The sequence below is a fragment of the Papaver somniferum genome, chromosome 7 (genome assembly GCF_003573695.1).
Source record: "Papaver somniferum cultivar HN1 chromosome 7, ASM357369v1, whole genome shotgun sequence".
Lineage (NCBI taxonomy): Eukaryota > Viridiplantae > Streptophyta > Magnoliopsida > Ranunculales > Papaveraceae > Papaver > Papaver somniferum.
The window spans coordinates 253,806,417-253,834,390 of record NC_039364.1 but is presented as its reverse complement, the minus strand read 5'-3'; the positions used below and the strand labels follow the sequence as shown (position 1 = coordinate 253,834,390).

Genomic DNA, 27,974 nt, shown 5'->3' with positions numbered 1-27,974 from the left:
TGATTTTTTTTTTGGATAAGTCAAAAATTGTATTAATAGATAACAAATTTACAAAGAAGAGTTCACAAGAAAAGAGGTTACAGCAACCCCAAAAACTTGTAAACTACTTGAATCTATAATAAGCAACATTTGGATATTCAACTGAACTAAAAAATCAGGTCTTCCATCATAATGTAAACCTTCCTAGTATTGATAAGACATCCCCGTTTATCCATAGCATCGGCAGAGAAGTTCGCCTCCCTATAGGTATGAATAAACCTTCTTGTATCATAGTTTCTACAAACTGCTACCCACCTTTGCTTAGCAAACCAAGCAATATTGGTGCTCTTAAAAGCTTCAATAACACTATAAGAATCAGACTGAATGCAAATTCACCTAACTCCCCATCTTACAGCCCATTCCATACCCACCAAAATACCATAAAATTCTGCCAAATAATTAGTTGTAACTCCCAGGCCGATAGACATAGCACCAAGAACTAAACAACGGGCATTTCTTGCCACCACACCAGCTCCCGCAACACCAGGATTCCCTCTCGCCGCCCCATCACAACAAAGTTGAATCTCATTCTCCTCCGGAGGTTCCCAAAAACATTCAGTTGGTTGAAGAAATTTCACCCTTCTATGATTAACACAGAAATAATCAAGAATTATTACATCCTCAACATTGTTTCACATGAAGCCTTTGAGCCGAACAACAAACTCTTGGATCAATTTCAACACACGCTTGAAGAAAATACTCCAGTTGGGTTGTTGATGTTGAAACACAGCCTTATTACGCACATCCCACAGTTCTGATCTTATGACGAGATTAACAATAAGCCACGGGTTATGTATCATTGTGCTCCTCCCTTTAGCTGCTTTGCAAGACACTACAAGGTTAGCATTAGGAATAAATCAAAGATATCAACAATCCAATTCCACGCCCGGCCAGCAAAGGTGCAATGGAATAGAACATGCTCAAGCGTTTCATCTGCCACACCACACATGCTGCAACAGTCGGCAAGTTGAATCTTAAACCTGTTTTGGATAATGTCGTAAGTAGCGCAAGCACCACGAAGAAATTTCTAGTTCTGGGCAGCTAAGGTAGGGTGAACTTCCTTCCTCCATAAAAGATTCGCGCCTGCAAACATGTTATATTTCTGACGAATTAACTCTTTAGCTGAGCTAACAGTGAAGTTTCCTTTGATGTCCGGCATCCAAATCCTTGAAGAAATTGATTTCTGAAACTAAATCGTAAACTAGATAAACTCATCTTTAATAGAAAAAGTTTGAAAAATGTATTGTAATTACAAATAATATGTTCTAAAGCATTACGTCTAGTAAAAATTGTATTTCTATGTACGTTGATTCAAGAAAATATGAAGGAAGGCTAATTTCACAATAGAATAAGGATGAAAGACCAAGAAGAACTAATCCAAATCTTAACAAATTTCATCTATCTTGAATCAAATAGAAAGACAAATCCAACACAAAAAGAAATAGTTCATGAAAATGTTGAATTTTATATACGTTAACTCAAAAAAGTCTACAGACTTCGTTATAAGTCTGAAATTGATTTCTGAAACTAAATTGTAAACTAGATAAACTCATCTTTAACAGAAAAAGTTTGAAAATTTTATTGTAATCACAAATAATATGTTCTAAGGCATTACGTCTAGTAAAAATTGCATTTCTATGTACGTTGATTCAAGTAAATATGAAGGAAGTCAAATTTCACAATAGAAGAAGGATGAAAGACCAGCCAGAACTAATCCAAATTCTAACAAATTTCATCTATTTGAATCAAATTGAAAGACAAAGCCAATACACAAATAAAGAGTTCATAAAAATGTTGATTTTATATACGTTAACTCAAACAAGTCTACACACTTCGTTATAAGTCGGAAGTTTATTTCTGAGAATAAATTGTAAACTAGATAAACTAATCTTTAACATATAAAGTTTGAAAAATGTATTGTAATCACAATTAATATGTTCTAAGGCAGTACGTCTAGTAAAAATTGCATTTCTATGTATGTTGATTCAAGAATATATGAAGGAAGTCAAATTTCACAATAGAAGAAGGACGAAAGACCAAGCAGAACTAATGCAAATCCTAACAAATTTCATCTATCTTGAATCAAATAAAAGACAAAGCCAACAAAAAAGAAAGAGTTCATAAAAATGTTGAATTTTATATACGTTAACTCAAAAAAGTCTACAGACTTCGTTATAAGTCGGAAATTGGTTTCAGAGACTAAATTGTAAACTAGATAAACTCATCTTTAACAGAAAAAGTTTAAAAAATGTATTGTAATCAAAAATAATATATTCTAAGGATAATACGTCTAGTAAAAATTGGCTTTCTGTGTACGTTGATTCAAGAAAATATGAAGGAAGGAAAATTTCACAATAGAAGAAGGATGAAAGCCCAAGAAGAACTAATCCAAATCTTAACAAATTTCATCTATATTGAATCAAATAGAAAGACAAAGCCAACACAAAAAGAAAGAGTTCATAAAAATGTTGAATTTAAAATACGTTAACTCAAAATAGTATACACACTTCGTTATAAGTCGGAAATTAATTTCTGAGACTAAACTGTAAACTAGATAACCTCATCTTTAACACAAAAAGTTTGAAAAATATATTATATTTACAATTAATATGTTATAAGGAATAACCTCTAGTAAAAATTGCATTTCTATGTACGTTGATTCAAGAATATATGAAGTCAAATTTCACAATAGAAGAAGGACGAAAGACCAACCAGAACTAATCCAAATCCTAACAAATTTCATCTATCTTGAATCAAATATAAAGACAAAGCCAACACAAAAAGAAAGAGTTCATAAAAATGTTGAATTTTATATACGTTAACGCAAAAAAGTCTGCACACTTCGTTATAAGTCAGAAATTGATTTCTGATTTTTTTTTTGGATAAGTCAAAAATTGTATTAATAGATAACAAATTTACAAAGAAGAGTTCACAAGAAAAGAGGTCACAGCAACCCCAAAAACTTGTAAACTACTTGAATCTATAATAATAAACATTTGGATATTCAACTGAAATAAAAAAATCAGGTCTTCCATCATAATGTAAACCTTTCTAGTATTGATAAGACATCCCCGTTTATCCATAGCATCGGCAGAGAAGTTCGCCTCCCTATAGGTATGAATAAACCTTCTTGTATCATAGTTTCTACAAACTGCTACCCACCTTTGCTTAGCAAACAAAGCAATATTGGTGCTCTTAAAAGCTTCAATAACACTATAAGAATCAGACTGAATGCAAATTCACCTAACTCCCCATCTTACAGCCCATTCCATACCCACCAAAATACCATAAAATTCTGCCAAATAATTAGTTGTAACTCCCAGGCCGATAGACATAGCACCAAGAACTAAACAACGCGCATTTCTTTCCACCACACCAGCTCCCGCAACACCAGGATTCCCTCTCGCCGCCCCATCACAACAAAGTTGAATCTCATTCTCCTCCGGAGGTTCCCAAAAACATTCAGTTGGTTGAAGAAATTTCACCCTTCTATGATTAACACGGAAATAATCAAGAATTATTACATCCTCAGCATTGTTTCACATGAAGCCTTTGAGCCGAACAACAAACTCTTGGATCAATTTCAACACACGCTTGAAGAAAATACTCCAGTTGGGTTGTTGATGTTGAAACACAGCTTTATTACGCACATCCCACAGTTCTGATCTTATGACGAGATTAACAATAAGCCACGGGTCATGTATCATTGTGCTCCTCCCTTTAGCTGCTTTGCAAGACACTACAAGGTTAGCATTAGGAATTAAATCAAAGATATCAACAATCCAATTCCACGCCCGGCCAGCAAAGGTGCAATGGAATAGAACATGCTCAAGCGTTTCATCTGCCACACCACACATGCTGCAACAGTCGGCAAGTTGAATCTTAAACCTGTTTTGGATAATGTCGTAAGTAGCGCAAGCACCACGAAGAAATATCTAGTTCTGGGCAGCTAAGGTAGGGTGAACTTCCTTCCTCCATAAAAGATTCGCGCCTGCAAACATGTTATATTTTTGACGAATTAACTCTTTAGCTGAGCTAACAGTGAAGTTTCCTTTGATGTCCGGCATCCAAATCCTTGAAGAAATTGATTTCTGAGACTAAATCTTAAACTAGATAAACTCATCTTTAATAGAAAAAGTTTGAAAAATGTATTGTAATTACAAATAATATGTTCTAAAGCATTACGTCTAGTAAAAATTGTATTTCTATGTACGTTGATTCCAGAAAATATGAAGGAAGGCTAATTTCACAATAGAATAAGGATGAAAGACCAAGAAGAACTAATCCAAATCTTAACAAATTTCATCTATCTTGAATCAAAGAGAAAGACAAATCCAACACAAAAAGAAAGAGTTCATGAAAATGTTGAATTTTATATACGTTAACTCAAAAAAGTCTACAGACTTCGTTATAAGTCTGAAATTGATTTCTGAAACTAAATTGTAAACTAGATAAACCCATCTTTAACAGAAAAAGTTTTAAAATTTTATTGTAATCACAAATAATATGTTCTAAGGCATTACGTCTAGTAAAAATTGCATTTCTATGTACGTTGATTCAAGTAAATATGAAGGAAGTCAAATTTCACAATAGAAGAAGGATGAAAGACCAGCCAGAACTAATCCAAATTCTAACAAATTTCATCTATTTGAATCAAATTGAAAGACAAAGCCAATACACAAATAAAGAGCTCATGAAAATGTTGATTTTATATACGTTAACTCAAACAAGTCTACACACTTCGTTATAAGTCGGAAGTTTATTTCTGAGAATAAATTGTAAACTAGATAAACTAATCTTTAACATATCAAGTTTGAAAAATGTATTGTAATCACAATTAATATGTTCTAAGGCAGTACGTCTAGTAAAAATTGCATTTCTATGTATGTTGATTCAAGAATATATGAAGGAAGTCAAATTTCACAATAGAAGAAGGACGAAAGACCAAGCAGAACTAATGCAAATCCTAACAAATTTCATCTATCTTGAATCAAATAAAAGAAAAAGCCAACAAAAAAGAAAGAGTTCATAAAAATGTTGAATTTTATATACGTTAACTCAAAAAAGTCTACACACTTCGTTATAAGTCAAACATTGATTTCTGAGAGTAAATTGTAAACTAGATAAACTCATCTTTAACATAAAAAGTTTGAAAAATGTATTGTAATCACAAATAATATGTTATAAGGCAATACCTATAGTAAAAATTGCATTTCTATGTATGTTGATTCCAGAAAATAGGAAATTAGAAAAATTTCACAATAGTAGAAGGATGAAAGACCAAGAAGAACTAATCCAAATCCAAACAAATTTCATCTATCTTGAATCAAATAGAAAGACAAAACCATCACATAAAAATGTTGAATTTTATAAATGTTAACTCAAAAAAGTCTACACACTTCGTTATAAGTCCGAAATTGATTTCTGACTAAATTGTAAACTAGATAAAATCATCTTTAACAGAAAAAGTTTGAAAAATTTCTTGTAATCACAAATAATATGTTATAAGGCATTACGTCTAGTAAAAATTGCATTTCTATATACGTTGATTCAAGAAAATATGAAGGAAGTCAAATTTCACAATAGAAGAAGAATGAAAGACCAGCCATAACTAATCCAAATTCTAACAAATTTCATTTATTTGAATCAAATTTAAAGACAAAGCCAATACAAAAATAAAGAGTTCATAAAAATGTTGATTTTTTATACGTTAACTCAAAAAAGTCTACACACTTCGTTATAAGTCGGAAGTTGATTTATGAGACTAAATTGTAAACTAGATAAACTCATCTTTAATAGAAAAAGTTTGAAAAATGTATTGTAATCACAATTAACATATTCTAAAGCAGTACGTCTAGTAAAAATTGCATTTCTATGTATGTTGATTCAAGAATATATGAAGGAAGTCAAATTTCACAATAGAAGAAGGACGAAAGAGCAAGCAAAACTAATCCAAATCCTAACAAATTTCATCTATCTTGAATCAAATAGAAAGGCCAACACAAAAAGAAAGAGTTCATAAAAATGTTGAAGTTTATATACGTTAACTCAAAAAAGTCGACACATTCGTTATAAGTCGGAAATTTATTTCTGAGACTAAATTGTAAACTAGATAAACTCCTCTTTAACATAAAAAGTTTGAAAAATGTATTGTAATCACAAATAATATGTTCTAAGGCAATATGTCTAGTAAAAATTGCATTTCTATGTACGTTGATTCAAGAAAATACGAAATTAGGAAAATTTCACAATAGAAGAAGGATGAAAGACCAAGAAGAACTAATCCAAATCCAAAAAAATTTCATCTATCTTGAATCAAATAGAAAAACAAAAACATCATAAAAATGTTGAATTTTATATACGTTAACTCAAAAAAGTCTACACACTTCGTTATAAGTCCGAAATTGATTTCTGACTAAATTGTAAACTAGATAAAATCATCTTTAACATAAAAAGTTTGAAAAATGTATTGTAATCACAAATAATATGTTCTAAGGCATTACATCTAGTAAAAATTGCATTTCTATGTACGTTGATTCAAGAAAATATGAAGGAAGTCAAATTTCACAATAGAAGAAGAATGAAAGACCAGGCATCACTAATCCAAATTCTAAAAAATTTTATTTATTTGAATCAAATTGAAAGACAAAGCCAATACAAAAATAAAGAGTTTATAAAAATGTTGATTTTTTATACGTTAACTCAAAAAAGTCTACACACTTCGTTATAAGTCGGAAGTTGATTTCTGAGACTAAATTGTAAACTAGATAAACTCATGTTTAAAAGAAAAAGTTTGAATAATGTATTGTAATCACAATTAATATGTTCTAAAGTAGTACGTCTAATAAAAATTTCATTTCTATGTACGTTAATTCAAGAATATATGAAGGAAGTCAAATTTCACAATATAAGAAGGACGAAAGAGCAAGCAAAACTAATCCAAATCCTAACAAATTTCATCTATCTTGAATCAAATAGAAAGTCAAAGCCAACAAAAAAAGAAAGAGTTCATAAAAATGTTGAATTTTATATACGTTAACTCTATACACACTTCGTTATAAATCCGAAATTGATTTCCGAGACTAAATTGTAAACTAAATAAATTCATCTTTAACAGAAAAAGTTTGAAAAATGTATTTTAATCACAAATAATATGTTCTAAGGCATTAGGTCTAGTAAAAATTGTTTTATATGTACGTTGATTCAAGAAAATATGAATGAAGGCAAATTTCACAATAGAAGAGGGATGAAAGACCATGCATAACTAATCCAAATCCTAAAAAATTTCATCTATCTTGAATCAAATAGAAAGACAAAGCCAACACAAAAAGAAAGAGTTCATAAAAATGTTGAATTTTATATGCGTTAACTCAAAAAAGTCTACACACTTCGTTATAAGTCGGAAATTGATTTCTGAGACTAAATAGTAAACTAGACAAACTCACCTTTAACATAAAAAGTTTGAAAAATGTATTGTAATCACAAATAATATGTTCTAAGGAAATACGTCTAGTAAAAATTGCATTTCTATGTACGTTGATTCAAGAAAATACGAAATTAGGAAAATTTCACAATAGAAGAAGGATGAAAGACCAAGAAGAACTAATCCAAATCCTAACAAATTTCATATATCTAGAATCAAATTGAAAGAAAAAACCATCACATAAAAGAAAGAGTTCATAAAAATGTTGAATTTTATATACGTTAACTCTATACACACTTCGTTATAAATCCGAAATTGATTTCTAAGACTAAATTGTAAACTAGATAAATTCATCTTTAACAGAAAAAGTTTGAAAAATGTATTGTAATCACAAATAATATGTTCTAAGGCATTACGTCTAGTAAAAATTGCATTTCTATGTACGTTGATTCAAGAAAATATGAAGGAAGTCAAATTTCAAAATAGAAGATGAATGAAAGACCATCCATAACTAATCCAAATTCTAACAAATTTCATTTATTTGAATCAAATTGAAAAACAAAGCCAATACAAAAATAAAGAGTTCATAAAAATGTTGATTTTTTATACGTTAACTCAAAAAAGTCTACACACTTCGTTATAAGTCGGAAGTTGATTTCTGAGACTAGATTGTAAACTAGACAAACTCGTGTTTAACAGAAAAAGTTTGAAAAATGTATTGTAATCACAATTAATATGTTCTAAAGCAGTACGTCTAGTAAAAATTGCATTTCTATGTACGTTGATTCAAGAATATATGAAGGAAGTCAAATTTCACAATATAAGAAGGACGAAAGAACAAGCAAAACTAATCCAAATCCTAACAATTTCATCTATCTTGAATCAAATTGAAAGGCAAAGGCAACACAAAAAGAAAGAGTTCATAAAAATGTTGAATTTTATATACGTTAACTGAAAAAAGTCTACACACTTCGTTATAAGTCGGAAATTGATTTCTTAGACTAAATGGTGAACTAGATAAACTCATCTTTAATAGAAAAAGTTTGAAAAATGTATTGTGATTACAATTAATATGTTCTAAGGGAATACGTCTAGTAAAAATTGCATTTATATGTATGTTGATTCAAGAAAATATGAAGGAAGGCAAATTTCATAATAGAAGAAGGATGAATGACCAAGAAGAACTAATCCAAATCCTAACAAATTTCATCTATCTTGAAACAAATAGAAAGACAAAGCCAACACAAAAAGAAAGAGTTCATGAAAATGTTGAATTTTATATACGTTAACTCTATACACACTTCGTTATAAGTCCGAAATTGATTTCTGAGACTAAATTGTAAACTAGATAAACTCATCTTTAACCGAAAAAGTTTGAAAAATGTATTGTAATCATAAATAATATGTTCTAAGGCATTACTTCTAGGAAAAATTGCATTTATATGTACGTTGATTCAAGAAAATATGAAAGAAGGCAAATTTCACAATAGAAGAGGGATGAAAGACCATGCAGAACTAATCCAAATCCTAAAAAATTTCATCTATCATGAATCAAATAGAAATACAAAGCCAACACAAAAACAAAGAGTTCATAAAAATGTTGAATTTTATATGCTTTAACTTAAAAAAGTCTACACACTTCGTTATAAGTCGGAAATTGATTTCTGAGACTAAATAGTAAACTAGATAAACTCACCTTTAACATAAAAAGTTTGAAAAATGTATTGTAATCACAAATAATATGTTCTAAGGCAATACGTCTAGTAAAAATTGCACTTCTATGTACGTTGATTCAAGAAAATACGAAATTAGGAAAATTTCACAATAGAAGAAGGATGAAAGACCAAGAAGAACTAATCCAAATCCTAACAAATTTCATCTATCTAGAATCAAATAGAAAGACAAAACCATCACAGAAAAAGAAAGAGTTCATAAAAATGTTGAATTTTATATACGTTAACTCAAAAAAGTCTACACACTTCGTCCGAATTTGATTTCTGAGACTAAATTATAAATTAGATAAACTCATCTTTAACAGAAAAAGTTTGAAAAATGTATTGTAATCACAAATAATATGTTCTAAGGCATTACGTCTAGTAAAAATTGCATTTCTATGTACGTTGATTCAAGAAAATATGAAGGAAGTCAAATTTCACAATAGATGAAGAATGGAAGACCAGCCATAACTAATCCAAATCCTAACAAATTTCATCTATCTTGAATCAAATAGAAAGACAAAACCATCACAGAAAACGAAAGAGTTCATAAAAATGTTGAATTTTATATACGTTAACTCAAAAAAGTCTACACACTTCGTTATAAGTCCGAAATTGATTTCTGAGACTAAATTGTAAAATAGATAAACTCATCTTTAACAGAAAAAGTTTGCAAAAGGGATTGTAATCACAATTAATATATTCTAAAGCAGTATGTCTAGTGAAAATTTCATTTCTATGTATGTTGATTCAAGAATATATGAAGGAAGTCAAATTTTACAATAGAAGAAGGACGAAAGAGCAAGCAAAACTAATCCAAATCCTAACAAATTTCATCTATCTTGAATCAAATAGAAAGGCCAACACAAAAAGAAAGAGTTCATAAAAATGTTGAAGTTTATATACGTTAACTAAAATAAGTCTTCAAACTTCGTTATAAGTCGAAAATTTATTTCTGAGACTAAATTGTAAATTAGATAAAATCATCTTTAACATAAAAAGTTTGAAAAATGTACTGTAATAAAAAATAATATGTTCTAAGGCAATACTTATAGTAAAAGTCGCATTTCTATTTACGTTGATTCAAGAAAATACGAAATTATGAAAATTTCACAATAGAAGAAGGATGAAAGACCAAGAAGAACTAATCCAAATCCTAACAAATTTCATCTATCTTGAATCAAATAGAAACACAAAACCATCACAGAAAAAGAAAGAGTTCATAAAAATGTTGAATTTTGAATAGGTTAACTCAAAAAAGTCTACACACTTCGTTATAAGTCCGAAATTGATTTCTGAGACTAAATTGTAAACTTGATAAACTCATCTTTAACAGAAAAAGTTTGAAAAATGTATTGTAATCACAAATAATATGTTCTAAGGCATTACGTCTAGTAAAAATTGCATTTCTATGTACGTTGATTCAAGAAAATATGAAGGAAGTCAAATTTCACAATAGAAGAAGAATGAAAGACCAGCCATAACTAATCCAAATTCTAACAAATTTCTTTTATTTGAATCAAATTGAAAGACAAATCCAATACAAAAATAAAGACTTCATAAAAATGTTGATTTTTTATACGTTAAATCAAAAAAGTCTACACACTTCGTTATAAGTCGGAAGTTGATTTCTGAGACTAAATTGTAAACTAGATAAACTCATCTTTAACAGAAAAAGTTTGAAAAATGTATTGTAATCACAATTAATATTTCTAAGCAGTACGTCTAATAAAATTGCATTTCTATGTATGTTGATTCAAGAATATGAAGGAAGTCAAATTCACAATAGAAGAAGGACGAAAGAGCAAGCAAAACTAACCAAATCCTATCAAATTTCATCTATCTTGAATCAAATAGAAGGCAAAGCTAACACAAAAAGAAAGAGTTCATAAAAATGTTGAGTTTTATATACGTTAACTCAAAAAAGTCTACACACTTCGTTATAAGTCGGAAATTGATTTCTGAGACTAAATGTAAGCTAGATAAACTCATCTTTAATAAAAAAAAGTTTGAAAAATGTATTGTATTACAATTAATATGTTCTAAGGGAATACGTCTAGTAAAAATTGCATTTATATGTACGTTGATTCAAGAAAATATGAAGGAAGGCAAATTTCACAATAGAAGAAGGATGAAAGACCATGCAGAACTAATCCAAATCCTAAAAATTTCATCTATCTTGAATCAAAGAAAGACAAAGCCAATACACAAAGAAAGAGTTCATAAAATGTTGAATTTTATATACGTTAACTAAAAAAGTCTACGCACTTCGTTATAAGTCGGAAATTGATTTCTGAGACTAAATTGTAAACTAGATAAACTCATCTTTAACATAAAAAGTTTGAAAAATGTATTGTAATCACAAATAATATGTTCTAAGGAAATACCTACAGTAAAAATTGCATTTCTATGTAACTTCATTCAAGAAAATACGAAATTATTAAATTTCACAATAGAAGAAGGATGAAAGACCAAGAAGAACTAATCCAAATCCTAACAAATTTCATCTATCTTGAATCAAATAGAAAGACAAAACCATCACAGAAAACGAAAGAGTTCATAAAAATGTTTAATTTTATATACGTTAACTCAAAAAAGTCTATACACTTCGTTATAAGTCCGAAGTTGATTTCTGAGACTAAATTGTAAAATAGATAAACTCATCTTTAACAGAAAAAGTTTGAAAAATGTATTGTAATCACAATTAATATATTCCAAAGCAGTACGTCTAGTAAAAATTGCATTTTTATGTATGTTGATTCAAGAATATATGAAGGAAGTCAAATTTCTCAATAGAAGAAGGACGAAAGAGCAAGCAAAACTAATCCAAATCCTAACAAATTTCATCTATCTTGAATCAAATAGAAAGGCCAACACAAAAAGAAAGAGTTCATAAAAATGTTGAAGTTTATATACGTTAACTCAAATAAGTCTACAAACTTCGTTATAAGTCGAAAATTGATTTCTGAGACTAAATTGTAAACTAGATAAAATCATATTTAACATAAAAAGTTTGAAAAATGTACTGTAATCACAAATAATATGTTCTAAGGCAATACTTATAGTAAAAGTTGCATTTCTATGTACGTTTATTCAAGAAAATACGAAATTATGAAAATTTCACAATAGAAGAAGGATTAAAGACCAAGAAGAACTAATCCAAATCCTAACAAATTTCATCTATCTTGAATCAAATAGAAAGACAAACCATCACAGAAAAAGAAAGAGTTCATAAAATGTTGATTTTATATACGTTAACTCAAAGAGTCTACACACTTCGTATAAGTCCGAAATTGATTTCTGAGACTAAATTGTAAACTAGATAAACTCATCTTTAACAGAAAAAGTTTGAAAAATGTATTGTAATCACAAATAATATGTTCTAAGGCATTACGTCTAGTAAAAATTGCATTTCTATGTACGTTGATTCAAGAAAATATGAAGGAAGTCAAATTTCACAATAGAAAAAGAATGAAAGACCAGCCATAACTAATCCAAATTCTAACAAATTTCTTTTATTTGAATCAAATTGAAAGACAAATCCAATACAAAAATAAAGACTTCATAAAAATGTTGATTTTTTATACGTTAAATCAAAAAAGTCTACACACTTCGTTATAAGTCGGAAGTTGATTTCTGAGACTAAATTGTAAACTAGATAAACTCATCTTTAACAGAAAAAGTTTGAAAAATGTATTGTAATCACAATTAATATATTCTAAAGCAGTACGTCTAATAAAAATTGCATTTCTATGTATGTTGATTCAAGAATATATGAAGGAAGTCAAATTCCACAATAGAAGAAGGACGAAAGATCAAGCAAAACTAACCCAAATCCTATCAAATTTCATCTATCTTGAATCAAATAGAAAGGCAAAGCTAACACAAAAAGAAAGAGTTCATAAAAATGTTGAGTTTTATATACGTTAACTCAAAAAAGTCTACACACTTCGTTATAAGTCGGAAATTGATTTCTGAGACTAAATGGTAAGCTAGATAAACTCATCTTTAATAAAAAAAAAGTTTGAAAAATGTATTTTGATTACAATTAATATGTTCTAAGGGAATACGTCTAGTAAAAATTGCATTTATATGTACGTTGATTCAAGAAAATATGAAGGAAGGCAAATTTCACAATAGAAGAAGGATGAAAGACCATGCAGAACTAATCCAAATCCTAAAAAATTTCATCTATCTTGAATCAAACAGAAAGACAAAGCCAATACAAAAAGAAAAAGTTCATAAAAATGTTGAATTTTATATGCGTTAACTAAAAAAAGTCTACGCACTTCGTTATAAGTCGGAAATTGATTTCTGAAACTAAATTGTAAACTAGATAAACTCATCTTTAACATAAAAAGTTTGAAAAATGTATTGTAATCACAAATAATATGTTCTAAGGAAATACCTACAGTAAAAATTGCATTTCTATGTAACTTCATTCAAGAAAATACGAAATTATTAAATTTCACAATAGAAGAAGGATGAAAGACCAAGAAGAACTAATCCAAATCCTAACAAATTTCATCTATCTTGAATCAAATAGAAAGACAAAACCATCACAGAAAACGAAAGAGTTCATAAAAATGTTTAATTTTATATACGTTAACTCAAAAAAGTCTATACACTTCGTTATAAGTCCGAAGTTGATTTCTGAGACTAAATTGTAAAATAGATAAACTCATCTTTAACAGAAAAAGTTTGAAAAATGTATTGTAATCACAATTAATATATTCCAAAGCAGTACGTCTAGTAAAAATTGCATTTTTATGTATGTTGATTCAAGAATATATGAAGGAAGTCAAATTTCTCAATAGAAGAAGGACGAAAGAGCAAGCAAAACTAATCCAAATCCTAACAAATTTCATCTATCTTGAATCAAATAGAAAGGCCAACACAAAAAGAAAGAGTTCATAAAAATGTTGAAGTTTATATACGTTAACTCAAATAAGTCTACAAACTTCGTTATAAGTCGAAAATTGATTTCTGAGACTAAATTGTAAACTAGATAAAATCATCTTTAACATAAAAAGTTTGAAAAATGTACTGTAATCACAAATAATATGTTCTAAGGCAATACTTATAGTAAAAGTTGCATTTCTATGTACGTTTATTCAAGAAAATACGAAATTATGAAAATTTCACAATAGAAGAAGGATGAAAGACCAAGAAGACCTAATCCAAATCCTAACAAATTTCATCTATCTTGAATCAAATAGAAAGACAAAACCATCACAGAAAAAGAAAGAGTTCATAAAAATGTTGAATTTTATATACGTTAACTAAAAAAAGTCTACACACTTCGTTATAAGTCCGAAATTGATTTCTGAGACTAAATTGTAAACTAGATAAACTCATCTTTAACAAAAAAAATTTGAAAAATGTATTGTAATCACAAATAATATGTTCTAAGGCATTACGTCTAGTAAAAATTGCATTTCTATGTACGTTGATTCATGAAAATATGAAGGAAGTCAAATTTCAAAATAGAAGAAGGACGAAAGAGCAAGCAAAACTAATCCAAATCCTAACAAATTTCATCTATCTTGAATCAAATAGAAAGGCAAAGCCAACACAAAAAGAAAGAGTTCATAAAAATGTTGAATTTTATATACGTTAACTCAAAAAAGTCTACACACTTAGATATAAGTTGGAAATTGATTTCTTAGACTAAATGGTAAACTAGATAAACTCATCTTTAATAAAAAAAAAGTTTGAAAAATGTATTGTGATTACAATTAATATGTTCTAAGGGAATACGTCTAGTAAAAATTGCATTTATATGTACGTTGATTCAAGAAAATATGAAGGAAGGCAAATTTCACAATAGAAGAAGGATGAAAGACCATGCAGAACTAATCCAACTCCTAAAAAATTTGATATATCTTGAATCAAATAGAAAGGCAAAGCCAACACAAAAAGAAAGAGTTCATAAAAATGTTGAATTTTATATGCGTTAACTCAAAAAAGTCTACACACTTCGTTATAAGTCAGAAATTGATTTATGAGACTAAATTGTAAACTAGATAAACTCATCTTTAACATAAAAAGTTTGAAAAATGTATTCTAATCACAAATAATATGTTCTAAGGCAATACCTACAGTAAAAATTGCATTTCTATGTAAGTTGATTCAAGAAAATACGAAATTATTAAATTTCACAATAGAAGAAGGATGAAAGACCAAGAAGAACTAATCCAAATCCTAACAAATTTCATCTATCTTCAATCAAATAGAAAGACAAAGCCAACACAAAAAGAAAGAGTTCATAAAAAGGTTGAATTTTATATACGTTAACTCAAAAAAAGTCTACACACTTCGTTATAAGTCGGAAATTGATTTCTTAGACTAAATGGTAAACTAGATAAACTTATCTTTAATAGAAAAAGTTTGAAACATGTATTGTGATTACAATTAATATGTTCTAAGGCAATACGTCAAGTAAAAATTGCATTTCTATGTACGTTGATTCAAGAAAATATGAAGGAAGTCAAATTTCACAAAAGAAGAAGAATGAAAGACCAGCCATAACTAATCCAAATTCTAACAAATTTCATCTATTTGAATCAAATTGAAAGACAAAGCCAATATAAAAATAAAGAGTTCATAAAAATGTAGACTTTTTAAACGCTAAATCAAAAAAGTCTACACGCTTCGTTATAAGTCGGAAGTTGATTTCTGAGACTAAATTGTAAACTAGATAAACTCATCTTTAACAGAAAAAGTTTGAAAAATGTATTGTAATCACAATTAATATATTCTAAAGCATTACTTCTAGTAAAAATTGCATTTCTATGTACGTTGAATATGAAGGAAGGCAAATTTCACAATAGAATAAGGATAAAAGATCAAGAAGAACTAATCCAAATCCTAACAAATTTCATCTATCTTGAATCAAATAGAAAGACAAATTCAACACAAAAAGAAAGAGTTCATCAAAATGTTGAATTTTTTATACGCTAACTCAAAAAAGTCTACACGCTTCGTTATAAGTCGGAAGTTGATTTCTGAGACTAAATTGTAAACTAGATAAACTCATCTTTAACATAAAAAGTTTGAAAAATGTATTGTAATCACAATTAATATGTTCTAAGGAAGTACGTCTAGTAAAAATTACATTTCTATGTATGTTGATTCATGAATATATGAGGGAAGTCAAATTTCACAATAGAAGAAGGACCAAAGAGCAAGCAAAACTAATCCAAATCCTAACAAATTTCATCTATCTTGAATCAAATAGAAAGACAAAGCTAACACAAGAAGAAAGAGTTCATAAAAATGTTGAGTTTTATATACGTTAACTTAAAAAAGTCTACACACTTCTTTATAAGTCGGAAATGGATTTCCGAGACTAAATTGTAAACTAGATAAACTCATCTTTAACAGAAAAAGTTTCAAAAATGTATTGTAATCACAAATAATATGTTCTAAGGCATTATGTCTAGTAAAAATTGCATTTCTATGTACGTTGATTCAAGAAAATATGAAGGAAGTCAAATTTCACAATGGAAGAAGAATGAAAGAGCAGCCATAACTAATCCAAATTCTAACAAATTTCATCTATTTGAATCAACTTGAAAGACAAATCCAATACAAAAATAAAGAGTTCATAAAAATGTTGATTTTTTATACGTTAACTCAAAAAAGTCTACACACTTCGTAATAAGTCGGAAGTTGATTCCTTAGACTAAATTGTAAACTAGATAAACTCATGTTTAACAGAAAAAGTTTGAAAAATTTATTGTAATCACAATTAATATGTTCTAAAGCAGTACGTCTAGTAAAAATTCCATTTCTATGTACGTTGATTCAAGAAAATATGAAGGAAGGCAATTTTCACAATAGAAGAAGGACGAAAGAGCAAGCAAGACTAATCCAAGTCCTAACAAATTTCATCTATCTTGAATCAAATAGAAAGACAAATTCAACACAAAAAGAAAGAGTTCATCAAAATGTTGAATTTTATATACGTTAACTCAAAAAAGTCTACAAACTTCGTTATAAGTCTGAAATTGATTTCTGAAACTAAATTGTAAACTAGATAAACTCATCTTTAACAGAAAAAGTTTCAAAAATGTATTGTAATCACAAATAATATTTTCTAAGGCATTACGTCTAGTAAAAATTGCATTTCTATGTACGTTGATTCAAGAAACATGAAGGAAGTAAAATTTCTCTAAAGAAGAAGAATGAAAGACCAGCCATAACTAATCCAAATTCTAACAAATTTCATCTACTTGAATCAAATTGAAAGACAAATCCAATACAAAAATAAACAGTTCATAAAAATGTTGATTTTTTATACGCTAACTCAAAAAAGTCTACACGCTTCGTTATAAGTCGGAAGTTGATTTCTGAGACTAAATTGTAAACTAGAAACTCATCTTTAACATAAAAAGTTTGAAAAATGTATTGTAATCACAATAATATGTTCTAAGGAAGTACGTCTAGTAAAAATTACATTTCTATGTATGTTGAGATGAATATGAGGGAAGTCAAATTTCACAATAGAAGAAGGACCAAAGAGCAAGCAAAACTAATCCAAATCCTAACAAATTTCATCTATCTTGAATCAAATAGAAAGACAAAGCTAACACAAGAAGAAAGAGTTCATAAAAATGTTGAGTTTTATATACGTTAACTTAAAAAAGTCTACACACTTCTTTATAAGTCGGAAATGGATTTCCGAGACTAAATTGTAAACTAGATAAACTCATCTTTAAAGAAAAAGTTTCAAAAATGTATTGTAATCACAATAATATGTTCTAAGGCATTACGTCTAGTAAAAATTGCATTTCTATGTACGTTGATTCAAGAAAATATGAAGGAAGAAATTTCACAATGGAAGAAGTGAAAGAGAGCCATAACTAATCCAAATTCTAACAAATTTCATCTATTGAATCAACTTGAAAGACAAATCCAATACAAAAAAAAGAGTTCATAAAAATGTTGATTTTTTATGCGTTAACTCAAAAAAGTCTACACACTTCGTATAAGTCGGAAAGTTGATTCTTAGACTAAATTGTAAACTAGATAAACTCATGTTTAGAAAAAGTTTTAAAAATTATTGTAATCACAATTAATATGTTCTAAAGCAGTACGTCTAGTAAAAATTGCATTTCTATGTACGTTGATTCAAGAAAATATGAAGGAAGCAATTTCACAATAAGAAGAAGGACGAAAGAGCAAGCAAACTAATCCAAATCCTAAAATTTCATCTATCTTGAATCAAATGAAAGAAAGACAATTCAACACAAAAGAAAGAGTTCATCAAAATGAATTTTATATACGTTAACTCAAAAAAGTCTACAACTTCGTTATAAGTCTGAAATTGATTTCTGAAACTAAATTGTAAACTAGATAAACTCATCTTTAACAGAAAAAGTTTCAAAAATGTATTGTAATCACAAATAATATGTTCTAAGGCATTACGTCTAGTAAAAATTGCATTTCTATGTACGTTGATTCAAGAAACATGAAGGAAGTAAAATTTCTCTAAAGAAGAAGAATGAAAGACCAGCCATAACTAATCCAAATTCTAACAAATTTCATCTACTTGAATCAAATTGAAAGACAAATCCAATACAAAAATAAACAGTTCATAAAAATGTTGATTTTTTATACGCTAACTCAAAAAAGTCTACACGCTTCGTTATAAGTCGGAAGTTGATTTCTGAGACTAAATTGTAAACTAGATAAACTCATCTTTAACATAAAAAGTTTGAAAAATGTATTGTAATCACAATTAATATGTTCTAAGGAAGTACGTCTAGTAAAAATTACATTTCTATGTATGTTGATTCATGAATATATGAGGGAAGTCAAATTTCACAATAGAAGAAGGACCAAAGAGCAAGCAAAACTAATCCAAATCCTAACAAATTTCATCTATCTTGAATTAAATAGAAAGACAAAGCTAACACAAGAAGAAAGAGTTCATAAAAATGTTGAGTTTTATATACGTTAACTTAAAAAAGTCTACACACTTCTTTATAAGTCGAAAATGGATTTCCGAGACTAAATTGTAAACTAGATAAACTCATCTTTAACAGAAAAAGTTTCAAAAATGTATTGTAATCACAAATAATATGTTCTAAGGCACATGTCTAGTAAAAATTGCATTTCTATGTACGTTGATTCAAGAAAATATGAAGGAAGTCAAATTTCACAATGGAAGAAGAATGAAAGAGCAGCCATAACTAATCCAACTTCTAAAAATTTCATTTATTTGAATCAAATTGAAAGACAAAGCCTATACAAAAAGAAAGAGTTCATAAAAATGTTGAATTTTATATACGTTAACTCAAAAAAGGCTACACACTTTCGTTATAAGTCCGAAATTGATTTCTGAGACTAAATTGTAGACTAGAAACTCATCTTTAACAAAAAAATTTGAAAAATGTATTGTAATCACAAATAATATGTTCTAAGGCATTACGTCTAGTAAAAATTGCATTTTTATGTACCTTGATTAAAGAAAATATGTAGGAAGTAAAATTTCACAATAGAATAAGAATGAAAGACCAGCCATAACTAATCCAAAAAATTTCATCTATTTGAATCAACTTGAAAGACAAAGCCAATACAAAAATAAACAGTTCATAAAAATGTTGATTTTTATACGTTAACTCAAAAAAGTCTACACACTTCGTTATAAGTCGGAAGTTGATTTTAAGACTAAATTGTAAACTAGATAAACTCATGTGTTAACAGAAAAAGTTTGAAAAATTTATTGTAATCACAATTAATATGTTCTAAAGCAGTACGTCTAGTAAAAATTGCATTTCTATGTACGTTGATTCAAGAAAATATGAAGGAAGGCAAATTTCACGATAGAAGAAGGACGAAAGAGCAAGCAAAACTAATCCAAATCCTAACAAATTTCATGTATCTTGAATCAAATAGAAAGGCAAAGCCAACACAAAAAGAAAGAGTTCATAAAAAGGTTGAATTTTATATACGTTAACTCAAAAAAAGTCTACACACTTTGTTATAAGTCGGAAATTGATTTCTTAGACTAAATGGTAAACTAGATAAACTTATCTTTAATAGAAAAAGTTTGAAACATGTATTGTGATTACAATTAATATGTTCTAAGGCAATACGTCAAGTAAAAATTGCATTTCTATGTACGTTGATTCAAGAAAATATGAAGGAAGTCAAATTTCACAAAAGAAGAAGAATGAAAGACCAGCCACAACTAATCCAAATTCTAACAAATTTCATCTATTTGAATCAAATTGAAAGACAAAGCCAATATAAAAATAAAGAGTTCATAAAAATGTAGACTTTTTATACGCTAAATCAAAAAAGTCCACACGCTTCGTTATAAGTCGGAAGTTGATTTCTGAGACTAAATTGTAAACTAGATAAACTCATCTTTAACAGAAAAAGTTTGAAAAATGTATTGTAATCACAATTAATATGTTCTAAAGCATTACTTCTAGTAAAAATTGCATTTCTATGTACGTTGAATATGAAGGAAGGCAAATTTCACAATAGAATAAGGATAAAAGATCAAGAAGAACTAATCCAAATCTTAACAAATTTCATCTATCTTGAATCAAATAGAAAGACAAATTCAACACAAAAAGAAAGAGTTCATCAAAATGTTGAATTTTATATACGTTAACTCAAAAAAGTCTACAAACTTCGTTATAAGTCTGAAATTGATTTCTGAAACTAAATTGTAAACTAGATAAACTCATCTTTAACAGAAAAAGTTTGAAAATTGTATTGTAATCACAATTAATATGTTCTAAAGCATTACTTCTAGTAAAAATTGCATTTCTATGTACGTTGAATATGAAGGAAGGCAAATTTCACAATAGAATAAGGATAAAAGATCAAGAAGAACTAATCCAAATCTTAACAAATTTCATCTATCTTGAATCAAATAGAAAGACAAATTCAACACAAAAAGAAAGAGTTCATCAAAATGTTGAATTTTATATACGTTAACTCAAAAAAGTCTACAAACTTCGTTATAAGTCTGAAATTGATTTCTGAAACTAAATTGTAAACTAGATAAACTCATCTTTAACAGAAAAAGTTTCAAAAATGTATTGTAATTACAAATAATATGTTCTAAGGCATTACGTCTAGTAAAAATTGCATTTCTATGTACGTTGATTCAAGAAACATGAAGGAAGTAAAATTTCTCTAAAGAAGAAGAATGAAAGACCAGCCATAACTAATCCAAATTCTAACAAATTTCATCTACTTGAATCAAATTGAAAGACAAATCCAATACAAAAATAAACAGTTCATAAAAATGTTGATTTTTTATACGCTAACTCAAAAAAGTCTACACGCTTCGTTATAAGTCGGAAGTTGATTTCTGAGACTAAATTGTAAACTAGATAAACTCATCTTTAACATAAAAAGTTTGAAAAATGTATTGTAATCACAATTAATATGTTCTAAGGAAGTACGTCTAGTAAAAATTACATTTCTATGTATGTTGATTCATGAATATATGAGGGAAGTCAAATTTCACAATAGAAGAAGGACCAAAGAGCAAGCAAAACTAATCCAAATCCTAACAAATTTCATCTATCTTGAATCAAATAGAAAGACAAAGCTAACACAAGAGGAAAGAGTTCATAAAAATGTTGAGTTTTATATACGTTAACTTAAAAAAGTCTACACACTTCTTTATAAGTCGGAAATGGATTTCCGAGACTAAATTGTAAACTAGATAAACTCATCTTTAACAGAAAAAGTTTCAAAAATGTATTGTAATCACAAATAATATGTTCTAAGGCATTACGTCTAGTAAAAATTGCATTTCTATGTACGTTGATTCAAGAAAATATGAAGGAAGTCAAATTTCACAATGGAAGAAGAATTAAAGAGCAGCCATAACTAATCCAACTTCTAACAAATTTCATTTATTTGAATCAAATTGAAAGACAAAGCCTATACAAAAAGAAAGAGTTCATAAAAATGTTGAATTTTATATACGTTAACTCAAAAAAGGCTACACACTTTCGTTATAAGTCCGAAATTGATTTCTGAGACTAAATTGTAGACTAGATAAACTCATCTTTAACAAAAAAAATTTGAAAAATGTATTGTAATCACAAATAATATGTTCTAAGGCATTACGTCTAGTAAAAATTGCATTTTTATGTACCTTGATTAAAGAAAATATGTAGGAAGTAAAATTTCACAATAGAATAAGAATGAAAGACCAGCCATAACTAATCCAAATTCTAAAAAATTTCATCTATTTGAATCAACTTGAAAGACAAAGCCAATACAAAAATAAAGAGTTCATAAAAATGTTGATTTTTTATACGTTAACTCAAAAAAGTTAACACACTTCGTTATAAGTCGGAAGTTGATTCCTTAGACTAAATTGTAAACTAGATAAACTCATGTTTAACAGAAAAAGTTTGAAAAATTTATTGTAATCACAATTAATATGTTCTAAGGCATTACGTCTAGTAAAAATTGCATTTCTATGTACGTTGATTCAAGAAACATGAAGGAAGTAAAATTTCTCTAAAGAAGAAGAATGAAAGACCAGCCATAACTAATCCAAATTCTAACAAATTTCATCTACTTGAATCAAATTGAAAGACAAATCCAATACAAAAATAAACAGTTCATAAAAATGTTGATTTTTTATACGCTAACTCAAAAAAGTCTACACGCTTCGTTATAAGTCGGAAGTTGATTTCTGAGACTAAATTGTAAACTAGATAAACTCATCTTTAACATAAAAAGTTTGAAAAATGTATTGTAATCACAATTAATATGTTCTAAGGAAGTACGTCTAGTAAAAATTACATTTCTATGTATGTTGATTCATGAATATATGAGGGAAGTCAAATTTCACAATAGAAGAAGGACCAAAGAGCAAGCAAAACTAATCCAAATCCTAACAAATTTCATCTATCTTGAATTAAATAGAAAGACAAAGCTAACACAAAAGAAAGAGTTTCATAAAAATGTTGAATTTTATATACGTTAACTCAAAAAAGTCTACACACTTCTTATAAGTCGAAATTGATTTCCGAGACTAAATTGTAAACTAGATAACTCATCTTTAACAGAAAAAGTTTCAAAAAATGTATTGTAATCACAAATAATATGTTCTAAGGCATTACGTCTAGTAAAAATTGCATTTCTATGTACGTGATTCAAGAAAATATGAAGGAAGTCAAATTTCACAATGGAAGAAGAATGAAAGAGCAGCCATAACTAATCCAACTTCTAACAAATTTCATTTATTTGAATCAAATTGAAGACAAAGCCTATACAAAAATAAGAGTTCATAAAAATGTTGATTTTATATACGTTAACTCAAAAAAGCTACACACTTCGTTATAAGTCCGAAATTGATTTCTGAGACTAAATTGTAACTAGATAAACTCATCTTTAACAGAAAAAAGTTTAAAAATGTATTGTAATCACAAATAATATGTTCTAAGGCAGTTACGTCTAGTAAAAATTGCATTTTATATGTCCCGTTGATTAAAGAAAATATGTAGGAAGTAAAATTTCACAATAAGAAGAATGAAAGACAGCCATAACTAATCCAAATTCTAACAAATTTCATCTATTTGAATCAACTTGAAAGACAAAGCCAACCAAAAAAAACAGTTCATAAAAAGTTGATTTTATACGTTAACTCAAAAAAGTCTACACACTTCGTTATAAGTCGGAAGTTGATTTTAGACTAAATTGTAAACTAGATAAACTCATGTTAACAGAAAAAGTTTGAAAATTTATTGTAATCACAATTAATATGTTCTAAGGCAGTACGTCTAGTAAAAATTGCATTTCTATGTACGTTGATTCAAGAAAATATGAAGGAAGGAAATTTCACAATAGAAGAAGGACGAAAGAGCAAGCAAAACTATCCAATCCAAATCTAAAAATTTCATCTATCTTGAATCAAATAGAAAGGCAAAGCCAACAAAAAGAAAGAGTTCATAAAAGTTGAATTTTATATACGTTAACTCAAAAAAGTCTACACACTTCGTTATAAGTCGGAAATTGATTTCTTAGACTAAATGTAAACTAGATAAACTATCTTTAATAGAAAAAGTTTGAAACATGTATTGTGATTACAATTAATATGTTCTAAGCAATACGTCAGTAAAAATTGCATTTCTATGTACGTTGATTCAAGAAAATATGAAGGAAGTCAAATTTCACAAGAAGAGAATGAAAGACAAGCCATAACTAATCCAATCTAACAATTTCATCTATTTGATCAAATTGAAAGACAAAGCCAATATAAAAATAAGAGTTCATAAAATGTTAGACTTTTTATACGTTAACTCAAAAAAGTTACACACTTCGTTATAAGTCGGAAATTGATTCCTTAGACTAAATTGTAAACTAGATAAACTCATCTTTAACAGAAAAAGTTTGAAAAATTTATTGTAATCACAATTAATATGTTCTAAGGCATTACGTCTAGTAAAAATTGCATTTCTATGTACGTTGATTCAAGAAACATGAAGGAAGTAAAATTTCTCTAAAGAAGAAGAATGAAAGACCAGCCATAACTAATCCAAATTCTAACAAATTTCATCTACTTGAATCAAATTGAAAGACAAATCCAATACAAAATAAACAGTTCATAAAAATGTTGATTTTTATACGCTAACTCAAAAAAGTCTACACGCTTCGTTATAAGTCGGAAGTTGATTTCTGAGACTAAATTGTAAACTAGATAAACTCATCTTTAACATAAAATTTGAAAAATGTATTGTAATCACAATTAATATGTTCTAAGGAAGTACGTCTAGTAAAAATTACATTTCTATGTATGTTGATTCATGATATATGAGGGAAGTCAAATTTCACAATAGAAGAAGGACCAAAGCAAGCAAAACTAATCCAAATCCTAACAAATTTCATCTATCTTGAATTAAATAGAAAGACAAAGCTAACACAAGAAGAAAGAGTTCATAAAAATGTTGAGTTTTATATACGTTAACTTAAAAAAGTCTACACACTTCTTTAAGTCGAAAATGGATTTCCGAGACTAAATTGTAAACTAGATAAACTCATCTTTAACAGAAAAGTTTCAAAAATGTATTGTAATCACAAATAATATGTTCTAAGGCATTACGTCTAGTAAAAATTGCATTTCTATGTACGTGATTCAAGAAAATATGAAGGAAGTCAAATTTCACAATGGAAGAAGAATGAAAGAGCAGCCATAACTAATCCAACTTCTAACAAATTTCATTTATTTGAATCAAATTGAAAGACAAAGCCTATACAAAAAGAAAGAGTTCATAAAAATGTTGAATTTTATATACGTTAACTCAAAAAAGGCTACACACTTTCGTTATAAGTCCGAAATTGATTTCTGAGACTAAATTGTAGTAGATAAACTCATCTTTAACAAAAAAATTTGAAAATGTATTGTAATCACAAATAATATGTTCTAAGGCATTACGTCTAGTAAAAATTGCATTTTTATGTCCCTTGATTAAAGAAAATATGTAGGAAGTAAATTTCACAATAGAATAAGAATGAAAGACCAGCCATACTAATCCAAATTCTAACAAATTTCATCTATTTGAATCAACTTGAAAGACAAAGCCAATACAAAAATAACAGTTCATAAAAATGTTGATTTTTATACGTTAACTCAAAAAAGTCTACACACTTCGTTATAAGTCGGAAGTTGATTTTAGACTAAATTGTAAACTAGATAAACTCATGTTAAACAGAAAAAGTTTGAAAATTATTGTAATCACAATTAATATGTTCTAAAGCAGTACGTCTAGTAAAAATTGCATTTCTATGTACGTTGATTCAAGAAAAATGAAGGAAGGAAAATTCATCACAAAGAAGAAACGAAAGAGCAAAAAACTAATCCAAATCCTAATAAATTTCATTATCTTGAATCAAATAGAAAGGCAAAGCCAACACAAAAAGAAAGAGTTCATAAAAAGGTTGAATTTTATATACGTTAACTCAAAAAAAGTCTACACACTTCGTTATAAGTCGAAATTGATTTCTTAGACTAAATGGTAAACTAGATAACTTATCTTTAATAGAAAAAGTTTGAAACATGTATTGTGATTACAATTAATATGTTCTAAGGCAATACGTCAAGTAAAAATTGCATTTCTATGTACGTTGATTCAAGAAAATATGAAGGAAGTCAATTTCACAAAAAAGAAGAATGAAAGACCAGCCATAACTAATCCAAATCTAACAAATTTCATCTATTTGAATCAAATTGAAAGACAAAGCCAATATAAAAATAAAGAGTTCATAAAAATGTAGACTTTTTATACGCTAAATCAAAAAAGTCCACACGCTTCGTTATAAGTCGGAAGTTGATTTCTGAGACTAAATTGTAAACTAGATAAACTCATCTTTAACAGAAAAGTTTGAAAAATGTATTGTAATCACAATATATGTTCTAAAGCATTACTTCTAGTAAAAATTGCATTTCTATGTACGTTGAATAGAAGGAAGGCAAATTTCACAATAGAATAAGGATAAAAGATCAAGAAGAACTAATCCAAATCTTAACAAATTTCATCTATCTTGAATCAAATAGAAAGACAAATTCAACACAAAAAGAAAGAGTTCATCAAAATGTTGAATTTTATATACGTTAACTCAAAAAAGTCTACAAACTTCGTTATAAGTCTGAAATTGATTTCTGAAACTAAATTGTAAACTAGATAAACTCATCTTTAACAGAAAAGTTTGAAAATTGTATTGTAATCACAATTAATATGTTCTAAAGCATTACTTCTAGTAAAAATTGCATTTCTATGTACGTTGAATATGAAGGAAGGCAAATTTCACAATAGAAGAAGGATAAAAGATCAAGAAAACTAATCCAAATCTTAACAAATTTCATCTATCTTGAATCAAATAGAAAGACAAATTCAACACAAAAAAAAGAGTTCATCAAAATGTTGAATTTTATATACGTTAACTCAAAAAAGTCTACAAACTTCGTTATAAGTCTGAAATTGATTTCTGAAACTAAATTGTAAACTAGATAAACTCATCTTTAACAGAAAAAGTTTCAAAATGTATTGTAATTACAAATAATATGTTCTAAGGCATTACGTCTAGTAAAAATTGCATTTCTATGTACGTTGATTCAAGAACATGAAGGAAGTAAAATTTCTCTAAAGAAGAAGAATGAAAGACCAGCCATAACTAATCCAAATTCTAACAAATTTCATCTACTTGAATCAATTGAAAGACAAATCCAATACAAAAAAACAGTTCATAAAAATGTTGATTTTTATACGCTAACTCAAAAAAGTCTACACGCTTCGTTATAAGTCGGAAGTTGATTTCTGAGACTAAATTGTAAACTAGATAAACTCATCTTTAACATAAAAAGTTTGAAAAATGTATTGTAATCACAATTAATATGTTCTAAGGAGTACGTCTAGTAAAAATTACATTTCTATGTATGTTGATTCATGAATATAGAGGGAAGTCAAATTTCACAATAGAAGAAGGACCAAAGAGCAAGCAAACTAATCCAAATCCTAACAAATTTCATCTATCTTGAATCAAATAGAAAGACAAGCTAACACAAGAAGAAAGAGTTCATAAAAATGTTGAGTTTTATATACGTTAACTTAAAAAAGTCTACACACTTCTTATAAGTCGGAAATGGATTTCCGAGACTAAATTGTAAACTAGATAAACTCATCTTTAACAAAAAGTTTCAAAATGTATTGTAATCACAAATAATATGTTCTAAGGCATTACGTCTAGTAAAAATTGCATTTCTATGTACGTTGATTCAAGAAAATATGAAGGAAGTCAAATTTCAC

General features: G+C 28.0%; 1 protein-coding gene across 1 annotated transcript in view; it reads right to left on the bottom strand.

Moving 5' to 3' along the window:
* Positions 1–371: 371 nt before the first annotated feature.
* LOC113296364 overlaps positions 372–27,974 on the bottom strand; it is a 92,639-nt gene continuing 65,036 nt past the window's right edge. The window contains exons 9-10 of the mRNA XM_026544672.1: positions 3,202–3,266; positions 372–621 (exon numbers count right to left, since the gene is read on the bottom strand). Of these exons, the coding sequence (XP_026400457.1) occupies positions 372–621; positions 3,202–3,266 (315 nt within the window). The remainder of the gene's footprint in view (positions 622–3,201; positions 3,267–27,974) is intronic.